Below are 22,115 nucleotides of genomic sequence, written 5' to 3'. Positions count from 1 at the left end.
GCACTCTATAGGGAATAGGATGCCATTTGGGACGTACCCCATCTCCTTCCTGTTCTAAGGTGTATCATGCCATGTCTACTCAGCAAAAGTTTCTAAGGTTAGAGAAAACATTGTTTTTTCTGTCTTGGGAAGTAATGGCCTGCAACAGAGTTTGCCGAGCGAAGCACTGTAGTGTAGATTCTGCTGAGTCAGACAGAAAACGGCTCCTGTTGAGGGAGGGCAGATGTTCCCTATAGGGGGTAGAATGGATGAGGTCACATTAACAGGCCTGCTGAGGGAGGACAGATGTTCCCTATAGGGGGTAGAATGGATGAGGTCACATTAAAAGGCCTGCTGAGGGAGGGCATATGTTCCCTATAGGGGGTAGAATGGATGAGGTCACATTAAAAGGCCTGCTGAGGGAGGGCAGATGTTCCCTATAGGGGGTAGAATGGATGAGGTCACATTAACAGGCCTGTTGAGGGAGGACAGATGTTCCCTATAGGGGGTAGAATGGATGAGGTCACATCAACAAGCCTGTTGAGGGAGGGCAGATGTTCCCTATAGGGGGTAGAATGGATGAGGTCACATTAACAGGCCTGTTGAGGGAGGACAGATGTTCCCTATAGGGGGTAGAATGGATGAGGTCACATTAACAGGCCTGCTGAGGGATGCGAAGTTCTGCTAACTTTCCCCAAATTCCCAGGTTGGAATATTCCTGGAAACGAGAGGGAATAAGCGAGAAATCCGGAATCCTTTAACCAGGATTTCTGGAAATCTGGGAATTTAGGGAAAGTTACCGGTATTGGCAACACTCGGCCTGCTACCCTGGACGGGTAGCTTCTGCCGAACGCTATCATTCATTTCAATTTTACCCGGACTTAAGCAGCACGGCTCTGCGAGAGGCTCGCTCTTTTTCAATGTAAAATGAATTACATTGTTGTCTGGTTGTCTGGTGTACTGACTAACAGAATGATGTATGTTTCTCCTGCAGTGACCTGAGGAGGGTTGGAGTGAACCTGGCTGGAACTATACTGACTAACAGAATGATGTATGTTTCTCCTGCAGTGACCTGAGGAGGGTTGGAGTGAACCTGGCTGGAACTATACTGACTAACAGAATGATGTATGTTTCTCCTGCAGTGACCTGAGGAGGGTTGGAGTGAACCTGGCTGGAACTATACTGACTAACAGAATGATGTATGTTTCTCCTGCAGTGACCTGAGGAGGGTTGGAGTGAACCTGGCTGGAACTATACTGACTAACAGAATGATGTATGTTTCTCCTGCAGTGACCTGAGGAGGGTTGGAGTGAACCTGGCTGGACATCAGAAGAAGATAATCAACAGCATCCAGGAGATGAGAGTTAGCCTGGTGAATAATACTATACCCATCTGACCTCTAACCCCTTACCCTACAGCCAGATGTACAGTATGGGCACTGCAGTACCAATCTGACCTTTGAACCTAGGGTCAGACATGATGAACTTTACAGGACCAATCTGACCACTGATAGAGGCCAGATGTATGAACTTTACAGGACCAATCTGACCCTACTCCCAATAGGCAGACAGATAGACCTATGGATCTAGTGGCCTAGAACTTTCTATGAACATATGAACATGATGTATTTATTGACTGAAACAAACTGAAACACAACGGGATGTGACTTGATGAACTGAGGAACACTGAAGAGCACTTGGTGTTGAACAGTTGTGTCTTTGTGACCTGAACCCCTCTGCTGGGTGGAGTGAGAGGAGTAGACTCTGTGTAGTTAAGTACTCTCAGGGATGGAAGTCACTGACCAGCCGAGCAAGTAAACAGTGAATTATACAAGCCCGGGTAAAATTCAGTTCCAAAATCTGTGCCATGTTTTAAAAGACTATCTTGTTTGGCACATTTTCTCCTAGTCCAGTCTGAAGAGCGCTAGCTCAGTACTCTTCCTGGATGGGACTCAGACAGGGGAGTCAGTCTCTTGGCTGAATGTATGGCCCTTCAGAAACCCCAGCAGCTACACACACAGTCTATTACCTCTAGACAGCCAACCCACATTACTTCAACATCATCAACAGTAATACAGAGGATAACTTTCAGCACTTTTACGGAACCCACAGATATCCTACGGAACCCATATACATCCTACAGAACCCATTTACATCCTACAGAACCCATATACATCCTACGGAACCCACGGATGTCCTACTGAACCCACTAATGACCTACAGAATCCACGGATGTCCTACAGAACCCACGGATATCCCACTGAACCCACAGATATCCTACGGAACCCATATACATCCTACGGAACCCATTTACATCCTACGGAACCCACGGATGTCCTACTGAACCCACTAATGACCTACAGAACCCACAGATGTCCTACTGAACCCATTTACATCCTACAGAACCCATTTACATCCTACAGAACCCACATATATCCTACGGAACCCACGGATGTCCTACTGAACCCACTAATGACCTACAGAACCCACAGATGTCCTACTGACATCCTGCAGTATCTACAAACATCCTTAAGAACTTTCAGACAAACCACGGAACCAGCCGCACTCCAACAGAAAAACGACTGTTTCAACGTAATCAGACAGAATTGTACAGAACTTCCAGGGTTCCATAGCTCCCCATGCATCTGATAGAGAGACTGCAACATGTTCTCTTTATCAGAACCTTCAGACAACCAACAGAACCTCCAGGAACCTATCAGAACATCCATACTTCCAACAGAACCTTTAAATGGAACTCTCAGCAATCCATACGAATCTCCAGAACTGTCATTCAACAGAACCAATAGAGCCAATCCAGCAGATTCTACAACATCTAACAGCACATTCTATTGATTCGCTAGTTGGTTATCTATGAGACTCTCCTCTGCACATCCAGCTTCATCGCACCCCCTCCATTTATCCACTACCGTACAGAGATCGGACTGTGTTTATGCAGTAAGACTGCTTTCATACCAATATGTATTATTTTGGTGGGGAACTCCTCAGTATAAAGAAGCAATATAGACTTTTAGCTTGGTATTAGTAATTTATTTGTAAATGTTATTCTATACAAGCATTTGTATGTGTGTAGTATTTCTTCATGACTACACAACCCTGGCCATGACCCCACTCTTCGATGGTGTCTCAGGGGGAGTGGGATATGCAAAAACACATTTCCAATTCACACGTGTATAATACACACGGGTACATGTGTGAAATAGGACAAATGTAATCACCCACCTAATTCTTCTTCTTCGTGTTATACATGTCGTAGGAGGTCACGCATTATTATAAAGCAAGTCTCCGGTCAAAATCAAATCCACAACCGTCAGTCCGTGGAACATTTATTGACTTTAACATGTATATACTGGATTGTAAAACCAGGGAGCTTTGTTTTCTCTCCTTCTTCTTTACGCTGGAGAACATTACATACTGGCACTGGGTTAATGTAGAGAATATGTACACTCTTAGGAAAAAAAGGGTTCTTTGGCTGTCCCCATAAGAGAACCCTTTGAAAACCCCTTTTGGGTTCCATGTAGAACCCTGTGTGTAAAGGGAACCATATAGGGGTTTTCCTATAAGGACAGCTGAAGAAGCGTTTTATGTTCTAGATAGCACCTTCTGTTAAGAGTGTAGAGTATGATTTAATAGATGCTTCACTTCTCAGTGCTTTATTGGTTGACAGTCATGTGCACATAACTTCTGCTTAATGATCAATGATTACTCTATCTGCTTTCATTGTGGGATGTATTTTCATTTGTATTTATTTAACTTGGCAAGTCAGTTAACAACATATTCTTATTTACAATGACGGCCTAGGAACAGTGGGTTAACTGCCTTGTTTAGGGGCAGAATGACAGATTTTTACCTTGTCAGCTCGGGTGAATCGATCTTGGAACCTTTCCGTTACTGGCCAAACCCTCTAACCACAAGGCTAACCTTCGCCCCCCGGCTACCTGTCGCCCCCCCCCCCCCCCCCCGACTACCTGTCGCCCCCCGGCTACCTGTCGCCCTCCCCGGCTACCTGTCGCCCTCCCCGGCTACCTGTCGCCCTCCCCGGCTACCTGTCGCCCTCCCCGGCTACCTGTCGCCCTCCCCGGCTACCTGTCGCCCTCCCCGGCTACCGTCGCCCCCCCGGCTACCTGTCGCCCTCCCCGGCTACCTGTCGCCCTCCCCGGCTACCCGTCGCCCTCCCCGTCTACCTGTCGCCCCCCCGGCTACCTGTCGCCCCCCCGGCTACCTGTCGCACCCCCGAAGAGAGAAGATAGATTGAGACACTGCTGTAGTGTCTGACAGAGAACGAAGAGGGATGTACAGTATACGAGTCAGTCAGTAGAACAGACCAACAGCTTGCTTGGTGGAATAATTGTCCTTATTTCAGAAGTAGATTTTTAGAAAGAGAACAGGATGGTAGCGTGACATGATTCAGTCACCACTGTATATTATTGGCTTTTCAGTAGAAGACACCTATCCCCAAATCACCCTATTGTCTGTATAGTGGACTGCCTTTGAAATGGTCGATCCATATTTTGAAAGTCCCTTTTCCCCCAGAACAGATACAGGTGAAAGACCAGCTATATATTCTGTTGATTCATCTGGTTTACAGCTTATACAGTAACTAATTACCACTAAAGTTGTCCCCTTTCTAGGTTATGCCATCATGGTTTGTTAGGTGAGTTTCACCGGTATGCACATTGGTTTCACCCAACAAAGCACATTGGTTTCACCCAACAAAGCACCTTGGTTTCACCCAACAAAGCACATTGGTTTCACCCAACAAAGCGCCTTGGTTTCACCCAACAAAGCACCTTGGTTTCACCCACAAAGCACCTTGGTTTCACCCAACAAAGCACCTTGGTTTCACCCAACAAAGCACCTTGGTTTCACCCACAAAGCACCTTGGTTTCACCCAACAAAGCACCTTGGTTTCACCCACAAAGCACCTTGGTTTCACCCACAAAGCACCTTTGTTTCACCCAACAAAGCACCTTGGTTTCACCCAACAAAGCACCTTGTTTTCACCCAACAAAGCACCTTGGTTTCACCCAACAAAGCACCTTGTTTTCACCCAACAAAGCACCTTGGTTTCACCCAACAAAGCACCTTGTTTTCACCCAACAAAGCACCTTTCTATCAACCAACATAGCACATTGGTTTCAACCAACATAACACCTTTCTATCAACCAACATAACACCTTTCTATTAACCAACATAGCACCTTGGTATTAACCAACAGAACAGCTGGGTATCAAAAAACGACTAGTTTATCCTGAAACTAATTTGAGTTGCACTTTGAAGGTAACAACATGTTATATTTTATGTGATTGAATAAATGTACAAAACACACCTGTTTGTCAACTATTTGTTGGGTGATTGCCACGTGGTGTTAAGATTTCAATATTTAGCAGATTTTCGCTATCACTTTACCATAAGATATCCTTATAGGTACCTTAAAGTCAATTATTGCCACGTATTCTCCTATTGGTATTCAACAAAAGTCTTGATTGACCCGAATGTGTTTTAGGTCTTAAATGGAAAAACAAGCACCATGCTAAATGTTATGTTGATTCTGTGTGGATATTATAAAGCATGTTTTTGTTCTACATTTGCAAGAAAAATCTGTCCCCTTACTGAGGGTAGTCTACAGTATGGTCATCTTTCAGGAAACACAAAGGCTCTTTTTTAGTGCCTGACTTCACAAAGGCCCTGTTTTAGTGCCCGACTTCACAAAGCACAAGTCTTTCAGACGGAATCATAGAAAAATATGTATTTTCCAGAGGATATGATATGGATTCCTGTACGGTAGCCTAAGGCTAATAATACAGACTAATCAACTGACATGATCAACATGTGAAAACTCTGTGTTGATCTGCTGGTTTTGTGTTGTTAATTGATTATGTCTGTCGGCAAAAGACCATAGCAGTTAGTTGTAGTTACCTGGAATAGCCTGGTGAAACGATGTGCTTCATTTACGCACTTTTAAACACTGTGCTTCCTTCAGGGTTACAGATGTATATTCAGTGCATATCATTTTCAAACCACTGACACGCATACAGTGTATAGCCTGAGTGCCAGTTTGTTTGTGCTATCATGCCAACTCCTTGTCACTCGTTGTTTGTCTGACATTGACAGCAAGGACACAAACAGATCTGGGACCAGGCTAACACATACAAAGCATTACAGATTTACAGAACTGAGTCCATTCTACCCAACAGCTCAAACAGCAGGCTGGTGAAATATTGACCAACAAGAATTCACTTTAATTACTGTATCACTGCTCACACCGTACTTATATAGCAACTAGGCTGCATCTGTTGTACAAATATAGATATTTGAGCTATCTTGTATTCTTTGTCCATCAGTAGACGACAGTGATATTTATTTATATAAAATTACATGAATCTACAGCCCAAGCTGCTGAGTAGTGACACAGTATCTGTTTGGTTTTACAAGTGTTTCAAATTGTGTCCCGCATTAATTAATTACAGTGTTTCAATTCATTAAATAATTCACCCATTCATAAGGTGTTAATTGATCAATTAAGTAAAACAATGAAAGCGCATTTAAAAAGCTGTTTACTATTTGTGTGTCTTCTTCCTGAAACAGTATGTTGTTGTTGTTGTTGTTAGTAAATGTTTTTGTAGTGTAATATATAAAATGTTATATTTTTGCAATAAAATGAGAACATCAACTCTTCCTGGGCTACTTAATGTTAATGTTGCTTTGAACCACTTCATTTCATTCCACCATGGGCCCTGGTCAAAGGAAGTCCTCTACAAAGGGGATAGTGTGACATCAAGGTCTTCAGTTGAAGTCTAGACATGTCGACGATGCACTGGGAGATAATATTGAGAATTATATTAATACACAAATGTCATATACCCCCAAGACATGTTAACCTCTCACCATTACAATTACAGGGGAGGTTAGCATTTTATATCATACCCCCAAGACATGTTAACCTCTCACCATTACAATAACAGGGGAGGTTAGCATTTTATATCATACCCCCAAGACATGTTAACCTCTCACCATTACAATAACAGGGGAGGTTAGCATTTTATATCATACCCCCAAGACATGCTAACATCTCACCATTACAATAACAAGGGAGGTTATTATTTTATATCATACCCCCTAGACATGCTAACCTCTAACCATTACAATAACAGGGGAGGTTAGCATTTTATATCATACCCCCAAGACATGTTAACCTCTCACCATTACAATAACAGGGGAGGTTAGCATGTTATATCATATCCCCAAGACATCCCCAAGACATACTAACCTCTCACCATTACAATAACAGAGGAGGTTAGCATTTTATATCATACCCCCAAGACATGCTAACCTCCCACCATTACAACACGGACGAGGTAAGCATTTTTGGGGGGTGGGTATGATATTTGTGCATCTGTAACTTTCTCACTCACGATTAATTTAGGATTATCCGTAATCATGGTAACGTTACCATCCACATTACTGTAGAGGTTTTTAGAAACATAAAAAGTGACTCCACAATGATACAATATATTATATACCATTCGTATCTATTGGCAGCCAACACGTTTGTAAAGTCACAAGTTTGATGTAGTCTTTGCGTGCTAGGATTGTTTTGTTGGGGGGTAGATCAGTTTTAATATTGCGGATAGAATGTTACTTCAATCAATGTAATTGTCTCCATAATTTCTAATCGCCCATATAGTTTGCCCAGTAATATCTATATTTATATATATACATACATACACATACCCACATGTGTGTATACATAATATAAATTATATTTTATTGTGGAACTTGAGCGTGCATAACTATTCACCCCCCCAAAGTCAATACATTGTAGAGCCACCTTCTGCAGCAATTCCAGCTGCAAGTCTCTCTTGGGGTATGTCTCTATAAGCTTGGCACATCTAGCCACTGGGATTTTGACCCATTCTTCAAGGCAAAACTGCTCCAGCTCCTTCATGTTGACATAGTGTTTTCCTTGATGGCCAAAAAGCTCAATTTTAGTCTCTTCTGACCAGAGTACATTCTTCCATATGTCTCCCACATGCCTCTTGGTGAACACCAAACGTGTTTATTTATTTTTTCTTGAAGCAATAGCTTTTTTCTGGCCACTCTTCCGTAAAGCTCAGCTCTGTGGAGTGTACGGCTGAGATAGGAGAGGTCAGGAGACACTGTAGCCCCATCCGAGGACACCCCCGGACAGGGCTAAACAGGAAGGATATTATCCCACCCACGTTGCCAAAGCACAGCCCCCACACCACTAGAGGGATATCTTCAACCACCAACTTACCATCCTGAGACAAGGCTGAGTATAGCCCACAAAGATCTCCGCCACGGCACAACCCAAGGTGGGGCGCCAACCCAGACATGAAGATCACATCAGTGACTCAACCCACTCAAGTGACGCACCCCTCCTAGGGACGGTATGAAAAAGCCCCAGTAAGCCAGTGACTCAGCCCCTGTAATAGGGTTAGAGGCAGAGAATCCCAGTGGAAAGAGGGGAACCGGCCAGGCAGAGACAACAAGGGTGGTTCGTTGCTCCAGAGCCTTTCCTTTAACCTTCCCACTCCTGGGCCAGACTACACTCAATCATATGACCCACTGAAGAGATGAGTCTTCAGTAAAGACTTAAAGGTTGAGACCAAGTTTGCGTCTCTTACATGGGTAGGCAGACCATTCCATAAAAATGGAGCTCTATAGGAGAAAGCCCTGCCTCCAGCTGTTTGCTTAGAAATTCTAGGGACAATTAGGAGGCCTGCGTCTTGTGACCATAGCGTACGTGTGGGTATGTACGGCAGGACCAAATCAGAGAGATAGGTAGGAACAAGCCCATGTAATGCTTTGTAGGTTAGCAGTAAAACCTTGAAATCAGCCCTTGCCTTGACAGGAAGCCAGTGTAGGGAGGCTAGCACTGGAGTAATATGATCACATTTTTTGGTTCTAGTCAGGATTCTAGCAGCCGTATTTAGCACTAACTGAAGTTTATTTAGTGCTTTATCCGGGTAGCCAGAAAGTAGAGCATTGCAGTAGTCTAACCTAGAAGTGACAAAAGCATGGATACATTTTTCTGCATCATTTTTGGACAGAAAGTTTCTGATTTTTTGCAATGTTACGTAGATGGAAAAAAGCTGTCCTTGAAATGGTCTTGATATGTTCTTCAAAAGAGAGATCAGGGTCCAGAGGAACGCCGAGGTCCTTCACAGTTTTATTTGAGACGACTGTATAACCATTAAGATTAATTGTCAGATTCAACAGAAGATATCTTTGTTTCTTGGGACCTAGAACAAGCATCTCTGTTTTGTCTGAGTTTAAAAGTAGAAAGTTTGCAGCCATCCACTTCCTTATGTCTGAAACACATGCTTCTAACGAGGGCAATTTTGGGGCTTCACCATGTTTCATTGAAATGTACAGCTGTGTGTTATCCGAATAGCAGTGAAAGTTAACATTATGTTTTCGAATGACATCCCCAAGAGGTAAAATATATAGTGAAAACAATAGTGGTCCTAAAATGGAACCTTGAGGAACACCGAAATTTACAGTTGATTTGTCAGAGGACAAACCATTCACAGAGACAAACTGATATCTTTCCGACAGATAAGATCTAAACCAGGCCAGAACTTGTCCGTGTAGACCAATTTGGGTTTCCAATCTCTCCAAAAGAATGTGGTGATCGATGGTATCAAAAGCAGCACTAAGGTCTAGGAGCACGAGGACAGATGCAGAGCCTCGGTCTGATGCCATTAAAAGGTCATTTACCTCCTTCACAAGTGCAGTCTCAGTGCTATGATGGGGTCTAAAACCAGACTGAAGCATTTCGTATACATTGTTTGTCTTCAGGAAGGCAGTGAGTTGCTGCGTAACAGCCTTTTCTAAAATTTTTGAGAGGAATGGAAGATTCGATATAGGCCGATAGTTTTTTGTATTTTCTGGGTCAAGGTTCGGATTTTTCAAGAGAGGCTTTTAGTGAGCTTGGTACACATCCGGTGGATAGAGAGCCGTTTATTATGTTCAACATAGGCGGGCCAAGCACAGGAAGCAGCTCTTTCAGTAGTTTAGTTGGAATAGGGTCCAGTATGCAGCTTGAAGGTTTAGAGGCCATGATTATTTTCATCATTGTGTCAAGAGATATAGTACTAAAACACTTGAGCGTCTCTCTTGATCCTAGGTCCTGGCAGAGTTGTGCAGACTCAGGACAACTGAGCTTTGAAGGAATACGCAGATTTAAAGGGGAGTCCGTAATTTGCTTTCTAATAATCATGATCTTTTCCTCAAAGAAGTTCATGAATTTATCACTGCTGAAGTGAAAGCCATCCTCTCTTGGGGAATGCTGCTTTTTAGTTAGCTTTGCGACAGTATCAAAAAGGAATTTCGGATTGTTCTTATTTTCCTCAATTAAGTTAGAAAAATAGGATGATCGGGCAGCAGTAAGGGCTCTTCGGTACTGCACGGTACTGTCTGTCCAAGCTAGTCGGACATACATACATACATACATACATATACATACATACATATACACATCTTTTTAGAATATACCATCTTTATTATATACCCAAACCATCCCACCCCTCCCCCAACTGGAGAAAACTATTGAACAATAACACATAGGCTTCTACTTCCACATAATACATACTATATACATGCTATACAAATTTTACAGACACAATCTATTTTACAATAGTTATATTTTGTTTGTTTTTAGTACTAGCCTTCCTCTGTTTCTGATGTCCATCCAGGTTGATTTCTATTTGCCATATATTTTTAACTGTGCTATTTTACAAAAGTTCTGAACCAAATATAATTTTACAGACCCAGTATGTTTTAAATTGGTTATCTTGTTATTAGTCCCAACCTTCAGCTCCATTCAACACCATCCATATTGGATTTCTATTTGCCATATATTTTTCAACTGCGCTTTGATGCTTCACAAAAGTTCTGAACCTTTCTATACTCATAGTTTCTACAGATTGTAAATTAAACATCAATATTTTTGCTAAAAGTATTATAATATTATTGATCTATTGACTATGACTTTTCAAATCACCTAGCAGTGCTATCTGCAGTGTTAGCTATAGTTAAATGTTGCAATTGTTCAGCCATTCCTGGACCTGTGACCAAAAACGAGCTACATATGAACAGTACCAAAATAAATGATCTAGCTTGATGTTGTCATTGTGTACAAGGAATACGGGAACAATTACTAAACTATCTTGATGTAGTCCTTGTAATATGGACCAAATACTAAACTAGCTTGATGTAGTCATTGGAAAATGGACCAAAAACTAAACTTTTGACTACTTTAATACACATACACTACACAATCAAAAGTATGTGTACACCTGCTCGTCCAACATCTTATTCCAAAATCATGGTCATTAATATGGAGATGGTTCCCCCTTTGCTGCTATAACAGCCTCCACTCTTCTGGGAAGGCTTTCCACTAGATACTGGGAACATTGCTGCAGGGGCTTGCTTCCATTCATCCACAAGAGCATTAGTGAAGTCAGGCACTGATGTTGGGTGATTAGGCCTGGCTCGCAGTCGGCATTCCAATTCATACGAAAGGTGTTCTATGAGGTCGAGTTCAGGGCTCTGTGCAGGCCAGTCAAGGTCTTCCACAACAATGTCGACAAATTGTTTCTGTATGGACCTTGCTTTGTTCACAGAGGCATTGTCATGCTGAAAGAGGAAAGTGCCTTCCAAAACTGTTGTCAAAAAGTTGGAAGAACAGAAGTGTCTAGAATGTCATTGTATGCTGTAGTGTTGAGTTCCCTTCACTGAAACTAAGGAGCCTGAACCATGAAAAACAGCCCTAGAACATTGTTCCTCCTCCACCAAACTTCGGCCATGGAAACCCAAACCCAGATTCATCCATCGGACTGCCAGATGGTGAAGTGTGATTCATCACTCCAGAGAACGCGTTTCCACTGCTCCAGAGTCCAATGGTGGAGAGCTTTACGACACTCCAGACCACGCTTGGCATTGTGCATGGTGATCTTAGGCTTGTGTGCAGCTGCTCGGCCATGGAAACCCATTTCATGATGCTCCCGACAAACAGTTCTTGTGCTGACCTTGCTTCCAGAGGCAGTTTGGAACTCATCAAATCAAATCAAATTTTATTAGCCACATGCGCTGAATACACCAGGTGTAGACCTTACCGAGTGTAACGCTCGTCTGTGGTGGAAGAAGAGGAGGACCAATGCGCAGCATGGTAAGTCTTCATATCTTTTAACAAAGTAATTGAACACTGAACAAAACAATAAATGACAAACGACCTAAACAGGAAATATTATCACCCACAACTAAAGGGTGAAAACAGGCTGCCTAAGTATGGTTCTCAATCAGGGACAACGATTGACAGCTGCCTCTGATTGAGAACCATACCAGGCCAAACACAGAAATCCCAAATCATAGAAAAAATAACATAGACCACCCAACTCACGCCCTGACCATACTAAAACAAAGACATCACAAAGGAACTAAGGTCAGAACGTGACACCGAGAGAACATGTACTCTTATAATCTCCACCCGGCACAGTCAGAAGAGGATTGGCCACCCCTCAGAGCCTGGTTCCTCTCTAGGTTTCTTCTTAGGTTCTGTCCTTTATCTGGAGTTTTTCCTAGCCACCATGCTTCTACATCTGTATTTTTTGCTGTTTGGTATTTTAGTGTCGGTTTCTATATTATTGATATGTTCGTCAAAAGAGAGATCAGGGTAGTTGCTGTCTGTTAGCTCTAGCTGCAGCTGTCTGTTAGTTCTAGCTGCAGCTGTCTGTTAGCTCTAGCTGCAGCTGTCTGTTAGCTCTAGCTGCAGCTGTCTGTTAGTTCTAGCTGCAGCTGTCTGTTAGTTCTAGCTGCAGCTGTCTGTTAGTTCTAGCTGCAGCTGTCTGTTAGTTCTAGCTGCAGCTGTCTGTTAGTTAGAGTAACGTCGCAGTCTTTCAGTTTGATTTGAACCTGTACCACCATCAAGATTAATTGTCAGATCAAGCAGCAGATCTCTCTTGTTTCTTGGGATGTAGAACTAGCATCTCTGTTTGCCTCCATTCACTTTTGCCGCCATTATATCTGAAACGCAGGCTTCTAGGTTAGGCAATTTTGGGGCTTCATCATATTTCATTGAAATGTACAGCTGTATGTCGTCCGCATGGCAGTGAAAGTTGATATTGTGTTTCTGAATGACATTACCAAGAGGTAGAATACATAGTGAAAACAATAGTGGTCCTAAAACAAAACCTTGAAGAACACCTAAACGTACCATTGATTTGTTAGAGGACAAACCAACCACAGAGACAAACTGATATCTTTCCGCCAGAACTTGTCTATGTAACCCAATTAGGGTTTCCAATCTCTCCAAAAGAATGTGGTGATCGATGGTGTCAAAAATGGCACTAAGGTCTAGGAGCAAGAGGACCTTGGTCTGACGCCATTAAAAGGTCATGTAACACCTTCACAAGTGCAGTCTCAGTACTATGATGGAGTCTAAAACCAGACTGAAGCATTTCATATACATTGTTTTTCTTCAGGAAGGCAGTGAATTGCTGCGTAGCAGCTTTTTCAGACATTTCTGAGAGGAATGGGAGTTACGCTCAAGGTTACGCTTTTTCAGGGGAGGCTTTATTACTGCCACTTTTAGTGAGTTTGGTACACATCCGGAGGATAGGGAGACATTTATTATGTTCAACATCAGAGGGCCAAGCACAGGAAGTAGGTAGCTGGAAATAGGGTCCTGTAGGCATCTGGAAGGTTTAGAGACCATGACTATTTTCGTGTCGCGAGAAGGTAAAAAACTTCAGTGTCTCCAGTGATCCCACTGTACATCCAGGTGGTTCTGTTCCCAGGACAACGGAGTTTGGAGAAATACCAAGACTCAAAGAGAGGTCTGTAATTTGCTTTCTAATGATCATGATCTTTTCATCAAAGAAGTTCATGAATCCATCACTGCTGAGGCCATCCTCTCTTGGAGAAGGTCATCCTCTCTTGGGGAAATGCTGCTTTTTCTTATTCTCTGATCGAGCAGCAGCAGGGCTCTTCGATATTGAATGGTATTGTCTTTCCAAGCTAGTCAGAAGACTTCCAATTTGGTGGAGAACCATTTCCGTTCCAATTTGATGGAATCTTGCTTCAGGGCTCGGGTATTTTCTATAAATATTTTATTGTGACAAATGTTTTTTGTTTTTAGAGGTGCGACTGCATCAACGGAATTACGCAAAGTTACATTTAGATCGGTTAGGTGGTTAACTGATTTCTGTACTCCGATGTCCTTGGATAGATGAAGGGAGTCTGGAAGGGCATCTAGGAATCTTTGGGTTGTCTGAGAATTTATAGCACAGATTTAGATAATTCTTGGTTGGGGTCTGAGCAGATTATTTGTTGAGATTTCAAACGTACTAACATGGTGGTCCGATAGTCCAGGATTATGAGGAAAAATATTCAGATCCAAAATGTTTATTCCAAGGAACAAAACTAGATCTGGGGACATGTTGGACAAAACCCACTGAGTCGATGGCTCCAAAAGCCTTTTGGAGTGGGTCTATTAACTTTTCCATGTGAAGTCACCAGAAATGTGGATATTATCTGCCATGATTACTGGGTCTGATAGTGATTCAGGGAACTCAGTGAAGAACGCTGTATACGGCTCAGGAGGCCTGTAAAACAGTAGCTATAAAAAGTGACTAGAAGCTCGAAAGATAAAACGCAGTAATTTTGTTTCTTGAAAATAGACATTTGCTGTCAAATGTTAGCAGCGCCTCTGCCTTTGTGGGATGCGCGGGAGATATAGTCACTAGTGTAACCAGGAGGAGAGGCCTCATTTAACACAGTAAATTAATCAGGCTTGAGCCATGTTTCAGTCAGGCCAATCACATCAAGGTTATGATTAGTAATTTGTTCATTGACTATGACTGCCTAGGAAGTGAGGGATCTAACATTAAGTAGTTATATTTTGAGATGTGAGGTATCACAATCTCTTTCAATAATGACAGGAATGGAGGAGGTCTTTATTCCAGTGAGATTGCTAAGGCGAATATCGTCATGTTTAGTTTTGCCTGATCTAGATCAAGGCACAGACACGGTCTCAATGGGGATAGCTGAGCTCACTACACTGACTGTGCTAGTGGCAGACTCCACTAAGCTGGCAGGCTGGGAAACAGCCTGCTGCCTGGCTTGCACTCTATTTCATTGTGCCGCTAGAGGAGTTAGTGCCCTGTCTATGTTGGTAGATAAGATGAGAGCACCCCTCCAGCTAGGATGGTGTCCATCACTCCTCAACAGGTCAGGCTTGGTGTTTGTGGGTGAGTCCCAGACAGCGGGCCAATTATCTAAAAATTATATATTTTGGGAGGGGCAGAAAACTGTTTTCAACCAGTGACTGAGTTGTGCGAGAATGCTGTATAGCTCATCACTCCCCATCACTGGGAGAGGGTGGTGGTAGGAGGGGTGGTGGTAGTAGGGGTGGTGGTAGTGGGTGTGGAGGTGGTAGCATTTGGAGTGGTAGTAGTGTTGGTGGTGTTAGTAGTAGGGGTGGTGGTAGTAGGGGTGTGGAGGTGGTAGAATTTGGAGTGGTAGTAGTGGTGGTGGTGTTAGTAGTAGGGGTGGTGGTAGAAGGGGTGGTGGTAGTGGTGATGGTGGTAGTAGGGGTGGTGGTAGTAGGGGTGTGGAGGTGGTAGCATTTGGAGTGGTAGTAGTGGTGGTGGTGTTAGTAGTAGGGGTGGTGGTAGTAGGGGTGGTGGTAGTGGTGGTGGTGGTAGTAGGGGTGGTGGTAGTAGTGGTGGTGGTGTTAGTAGTAGGGGTGGTGGTGGTAGTGGTGGTGGGTGTGGTAGTAGGGATGGTGGTAGTAGTAGTGGGTGTGGTAGTAGGGGTGGTGGTGTTAGTAGTAGGGGTGGTGGTTGTAGGGGTGGTGGTAGGGGGGGTGGTGTTTGTAGTAGTGGGTGTTTTGGTTGTAATAGAGGGTGTGGTAGTAGGGGTTACTATGGGTGGTGTCAGTAGTAGAGCTGGAGTTAGTAGTAGGGGTGGTGTTAGTATGGGTGGTGTTAGTAGTAGTAGTGGTGTTAGTAGTAGGGGTTGTGTTAGTAGTAGGGGTGGTGTTAGTAGTAGGGGTGGTGCTGGTAGTAGGGGTGGTGTTAGTAGTAGGGGTGGTGTTAGTAGTAGTGGTGGTGTTAGTAGTAAAATGGTGTTAGTAGTAGGGGTGTTAGTAGTAGGGGTGGTGGTAGTAGGGGTGGTGTTAGTAGTAGGGGTGGTGTTAGTAGTAAAGGTGGTGTTAGTAGTAGGGGTGGTGGTAGTAGTAGGGGTGGTGGTAGTAGGGGTGGAGTTAGTAGTAGGGGTGGTGTTAGTAGTAGGGGTGGTGGTAGTAGGGGTGGAGTTAGTAGTAGGGGTGGTGTTAGTAGTAGGGGTGGTGTTAGTAGTAGGGGTGGTGTTAGTGGTAGGGGTGGTGTTAGTAGTAGGGGTGGTGGTAGTAGTAGGGGCGGTGTTAATAGTAGGGGTGGTGGTAGTAGTAGGGGTGGTGGTAGTAGTAGGGGTGGTGTTAGTAGTAGGGGTGGTGTTAGTAGTAGTAGTGGTGTTAGTAGTAGGGGTGGTGTTAGTAGTAGGGGTGGTGGTAGTAGGGGTGGTGTTAGTAGTAGGGGTAGTGTTAGTAGTAGGGGTGGTGTTAGTAGTAGGGGTGGTGTAAGTAGTAGGGGTGGTGTTAGTAGTAGAGGTGGTGGTAGTAGTAGGGGTGGTGTTAGTAGTAGGGGTGGTGTTAGTAGGGGTGGTGTTAGTAGTAGAGGTGGTGTTAGTAGTAAGGGTGGTGTTAGTAGTAAGGGTGGTGTAAGTAGTAGGGGTGGTGTTAGTAGTAGGGGTCGTGTTAGTAGTAGAGGTGGTGTTAGTAGTAGGGGTGGTGTTAGTAGTAGGGGTGGTGTTAGTAGTAGGGGTGGTGTTAGTAGTAGAGGTGGTGTTAGTAGTAAGGGTGGTGTTAGTAGTAGGGGTGGTGTTAGTAGTAGGGGTCGTGTTAGTAGTAGAGGTGGTGTTAGTAGTAGGGGTGGTGGTAGTAATAGGGGTGGTGTTAGTAGTAGGGGTGGTGTTAGTAGTAGGGGTGGTGTTAGTAGTAGGGGTGGTGGTAGGTGTCAGGGGCACCAGTTTGAGTGGCCATGGGGCAAGTTGAGAGGTCACGTCAGGGGCACCAGTTTGAGTGGCCAAGGGGCAATTTGAGAGGGCACCTCAGGGGCACCAGTTTAAGTGGCCATGGGGCAAGTTGAGAGGGCACGTCAGGGGCACCAGTTTGAGTGGCCATGGGGCAAGTTGAGAGGGCACGTCAGGGGCACCAGTTTAAGTGGCCATGGGGCAAGTTGAGAGGGCACGTCAGGGTCACCAGTTTAAGTGGCAATGGAGCAAGTTGAGAGGTCACGTCAGGGGCACCAGTTTGAGTGGCCATGGGGCAAGTTGAGAGGTCACGTCAGGGGCACCAGTTTGAGTGGCCATGGGGCAAGTTGAGAGGGCACGTCAGGGGCACCAGTTTAAGTGGCCATGGGGCAAGTTGAGAGGGCACGTCAGGGTCACCAGTTTAAGTGGCCATGGAGCAAGTTGAGAGGTCACGTCAGGGGCACCAGTTTGAGTGGCGAAGGGGCAAGTTGAGAGGGCACCTCAGGGGCACCAGTTTAAGTGGCCATGGAGCAAGTTGAGAGGTCACGTCAGGGGCACCAGTTTGAGTGGCCATGGGGCAAGTTGAGAGAGCAAGAGAGAGAGAGAGATAGCATCCACATTAACACATATAAAATATCTATATAAAATGCTATCTAGAACTGTGACACTGTATGGCTCGGATTACAACATGTTTCTTTGGAGCTGTTTGTCACAGCTATCTTGATGTGTTGATTTGGACGCTCTCTCTCGATTGCTCTCTCCCTCACACACGGACGCACGCACACACGGTAATCAAGTGTATCGATAGGGTTGTTGGAATGGATGTATGGATTAGGGCTGAACAGAGGCCATTCTACATGAAAGACTGTTGATGTGGGAACATTGTGGCTCTGCTCTGCTTGGCTCTGTGTTGTCAGGTCAGAGGGAAAGGGGCGTGGCTGAGGAATGTGGGGCTAGTGGGATGGAGGGTTGTTTAATGGAGGGATAGAAGGATAGCAGGACTAGGACTACCAGGCCTGATGACTCCTGGCCATCCCTGTCCCCAGTCTACCCTGTCGTGCTTCTGATCCAGTCTCTGCTGTTTCTGCCTGCGGCTATGGAACCCTGACCTGCTCAGTACTGCTCGATGCTCTACCTTGTCCCGGATGCTCTACCTTGTCCCGGATGCTCTACCTTGTCCCGGACGCTCTACCTTGTCCCGGACGCTCTACCTTGTCCCGGACGCTCTACCTTGTCCCGGACGCTCTACTTTGTCCCGGATGCTCTACCTCGTCCTGGACGCTCTACCTTGTCCCGAACGCTCTACCTTGTCCCGGACGCTCTACCTTGTCCCGGAAGCTCTACTTTGTCCCGGATGCTCTACCTTGTCCAGGATGCTCTACCTTGTCCCAGATGCTCTACCTTGTCCTGGATGCTCTACCTTGTCCCGGACGCTCTACCTTGTCCAGGATGCTCTACCTTGTCCCGGATGCTCTACCTCGTCCTGGACACTCTACCTTGTCCAGGATGCTCTACCTTGTCCTGGATGCTCTACCTTGTCCCGGACCCTCTACCTTGTCCCGGACGCTCTACCTTGTCCAGGATGTTCTACCTTGTCCCGGATGCTCTACCTTGTCCAGGATGCTCTACCTTGTCCCGGATGCTCTACCTTGTAGTAGGGGTGGTGTTAGTAGTAGAGCTCTACCTTGTCCAGGATGCTATACCTTGTCCCGGATGCTCTACCTTGTCCCGGATGCTCTACCTTGTCCAGGATGCTCTACCTTGTCCCGGATGCTCTACCTCGTCCTGGACGCTCTACCTTGTCCAGGATGCTCTACCTTGTCCCAGATGCTCTACCTTGTCCTGGATGCTCTACCTTGTCCCGGACTCTCTACCTTGTCCAGGATGCTCTACCTTGTTCCGGATGCTCTACCTTGTCCAGGATGCTCTACCTTGTCCCGGATGCTCTACCTTGTAGTAGGGGTGGTGTTAGTAGTAGAGCTCTACCTTGTCCAGGATGCTCGACCTTGTCCCGGATGCTCTACCTTGTCCCGGATGCTCTACCTCGTCCTGGACACTCTACCTTGTCCAGGATGCTCTACCTTGTCCTGGATGCTCTACCTTGTCCCGGACCCTCTACCTTGTCCCGGACGCTCTACCTTGTCCAGGATGTTCTACCTTGTCCCGGATGCTCTACCTTGTCCAGGATGCTCTACCTTGTCCCGGATGCTCTACCTTGTAGTAGGGGTGGTGTTAGTAGTAGAGTTCTACCTTGTCCAGGATGCTATACCTTGTCCCGGATGCTCTACCTTGTCCCGGATGCTCTACCTTGTCCAGGATGCTCTACCTTGTCCCGGATGCTCTACCTCGTCCTGGACGCTCTACCTTGTCCAGGATGCTCTACCTTGTCCCAGATGCTCTACCTTGTCCTGGATGCTCTACCTTGTCCCGGACTCTCTACCTTGTCCAGGATGCTCTACCTTGTTCCGGATGCTCTACCTTGTCCAGGATGCTCTACCTTGTCCCGGATGCTCTACCTTGTAGTAGGGGTGGTGTTAGTAGTAGAGCTCTACCTTGTCCAGGATGCTCTACCTTGTCCCGGATGCTCTACCTTGTCCTGGATGCTCTACCTTGTCCAGGATGCTCTACCTTGTCCCGGATGCTCTACCTTGTAGTAGGGGTGGTGTTAGTAGTAGAGCTCTACCTTGTCCAGGATGCTCTACCTTGTCCCGGATGCTCTACCTTGTCCCGGATGCTCTACCTTGTCTCGGATGCTCTACCTTGTCCAGGATGCTCTACCTTGTCCCGGATGCTCTACCTTGTCCCATATGTTCTACCTTGTCTCGGATGCTCTACCTTGTCCCGGATGCTCTACCTTGTCCCGGACGCTCTACCTTGTCCTGGATGCTCTACCTTGTCCAGGATGCTCTACCTTGTCCAGGAGGCTCTACCTTGTCCAGGATGCTCTACCTTGTCCCGGACCACCCTTTCTTTCTCTACCAGATCTGCTGTCTCGACCTCTGAATGCTCGGTAATGAAAAGCTATCTGACATTTAATCCTGAGGTGCTGAACTACTGCACCTTCTATAACCACTGTGATTATTATTTGACCCTGCAGGTGATCTATGAACTCTTGAACGTCTTGCAGAACGATCTGACCTAAGGTTTATTCCTAGGTTCCTGCATTTCTAGGGAGGTTTTCCTAGCCACCGTGCTTCTGGATCTGCACTGCTTGCTCTTTGGGGGTTTTAGGCTGGGTTTTTGTAAAGCACTTTGGGGCAACTGATGGAAAAAGGGCATTATAAAATGTATTTGATGGATGGATGCGGATGGAGAGTGGGTCTGGATCAATAGACATGAGAGCATGGTAGTGTCGGTTACCCATTTAATTACTCCTTCTATCTCCTTCTATAAACAAACATGATAGCACCCTGAGAGCGCTTAGTGCTTAGTCTCCAGGCCCACATAAAGACAGCAGTAATACACACACACACAGACAGACACACACACACACACACAGCTGCTGCTGCTGTGCAAAGCTGTTAGGGTTTCAACAGAGAGGAAAAGGGAAGAAATGCTTCCCTCTTTTGGTTAGATTGAGAATTGGGGAATTTAGAAACAAATATATTCCATGTTGATGAAGGAAATGTTATTTTGAAATTGATAGGAGAGTGACGTCGGTTGAGACATTTTTAACATTCAGCATCACTCCGTCAAGGGAAATATAGTATACTGTCTAACAAAGATGTTGTGTATCCCTGGAAATAATCTGAATTAATGTAAAACATTACAGATTTGAAAACATAGCAAGAAATCTTGGGGTATGTCTCTATAAGCTTGGCACATCTAGCCACTGGGGTTTTTACCCATTCTTCAAGACAAAACAAGACAAAGCTCCTTCAAGTTGGATGGGTTCCGCTGGTGTTCAACAATCTTTAAGTCATACCACAGATTCTCAATTGGATTGAGGTCTGGGCTTTGACTAGGCCATTCCAAGACATTGAAGTGTTTCCCCTTAAACCACTCGAGTGTTGCTTTAGCAGTATGCTTAGGGTCATTGTCCTGCTGGAAGGTGAACCTCCGTCCCAGTCTCTGGTAGACTGAAACAGGTTTACTTCAAGAATTTCCCTGCATTTAGCGCCATCCATCATTCCTTCAATTCTGAATTCTGAAATTCCCAGTCCCTGCCGATGAAAAACAGTCTCATCTGACCAGAGTACATTCTTCCATATGTTTTGGGGACTCTCCCACATGCCTTTTGGCGAACACCAAACATTTGCATTTTTTTCCCCAATGTCTTTTTTCTGGCCACTCTTCCATAAAGTCCAGCTCTGTGGAGTGTACGGCTTAAAGTGGTCCTATGGACAGATACTAAAATCTCAGATGTGGAGCTTTGCAGCTCCTTCAGGGTTATCTTTGGTCTCTTTGTTGCCCTCCTTGCCTGGTCCGTGAGTTTTGGTGGGTGGCCCTCTCTTGGCAGGTTTGTTGTGGTGCCATATTCTTTCCATTTAAAAGAAAAAAACTCCCTCTGTCTCCCTCGCATTCAATGAGATCGATGCATAGATATCACTTCTGTCTCCCCCTCACCCCCTCTGTCTCTCTCTCCCCCTCTGTCTCCCTCCCTCCCCCTCTCTCTCTCCCCCTCTGTCTCCCTCCCTCCCCCTCTCTCTCCCTCCCGCTCTGTCTCCCTCTCTCCCCCTCTGTCTCCCTCCCTCCCCCTCTCTCTCTCTCCCCCTCTGTCTCCCTCCCTCCCCCTCTCTCTCTCCCTCTGTCTCCCTCCCTCCCCCTCTCTCTCCCTCCCCCTCTGTCTCCCTCTCTCCCCCTCTGTCTCCCTCCCCCTCTCCCTCCCTCCCTCCCCCTCTGTCTCCCTCTCTCCCCCTCTGTCTCTCTCTCTTCCAATTCAATTCAAGGGGCTTGATTGGCCTGGGAAACAAATGTTAACATTGCCAAAGCAAGTGAGGTAGATAATATACAAAAGTGAAATAAACAATAGAAATGAACAGTGAACATTACACATACAGTGTTCCAAAAGAATAAAGACAT

At 45.3% G+C, this 22,115-nt stretch overlaps 1 protein-coding gene and 1 long non-coding RNA gene across 4 annotated transcripts in view; one reads left to right on the top strand and one right to left on the bottom strand.

Annotated features, from left to right (window-relative positions):
* The window catches only part of unm_sa34860 (un-named sa34860), a 180,599-nt gene extending 173,927 nt beyond the window's left edge, over positions 1 to 6,672 (top strand). The window contains exon 17 of one of the 2 annotated variants that reach the window (XM_036936733.2): positions 1,270 to 6,672. In XM_036936733.2, coding sequence (XP_036792628.2) covers positions 1,270 to 1,375 — 106 coding nt within the window. In that variant the 3' untranslated portion in view covers positions 1,376 to 6,672. Of the gene's footprint in view, positions 1 to 973 lie in introns of both variants that reach the window. The other variant, XM_090191544.1, reaches the window with a different exon arrangement.
* LOC149979060 (uncharacterized) overlaps positions 1 to 22,115 on the bottom strand; it is a 519,908-nt gene that overhangs the window by 365,213 nt on the left and 132,580 nt on the right. Inside the window, exon 3 of one of the 2 annotated variants that reach the window (XR_016484848.1) lies at positions 8,370 to 8,398. The exons of the other annotated variant lie outside the window; for it this stretch is intronic. This is a non-coding gene — a long non-coding RNA (uncharacterized LOC149979060). Of the gene's footprint in view, positions 1 to 8,369; positions 8,399 to 22,115 lie in introns of those variants that run through there. 2 annotated transcript variants of the gene reach the window in all.

The sequence above is a fragment of the Oncorhynchus mykiss genome, chromosome 12 (genome assembly GCF_057628025.1).
Source record: "Oncorhynchus mykiss isolate SJ-2025 chromosome 12, ASM5762802v1, whole genome shotgun sequence".
Taxonomy (NCBI): domain Eukaryota; kingdom Metazoa; phylum Chordata; class Actinopteri; order Salmoniformes; family Salmonidae; genus Oncorhynchus; species Oncorhynchus mykiss.
The sequence above is the reverse complement of the archived record's forward strand: the minus strand, read 5'-3'. Positions and strand labels throughout refer to the sequence as shown.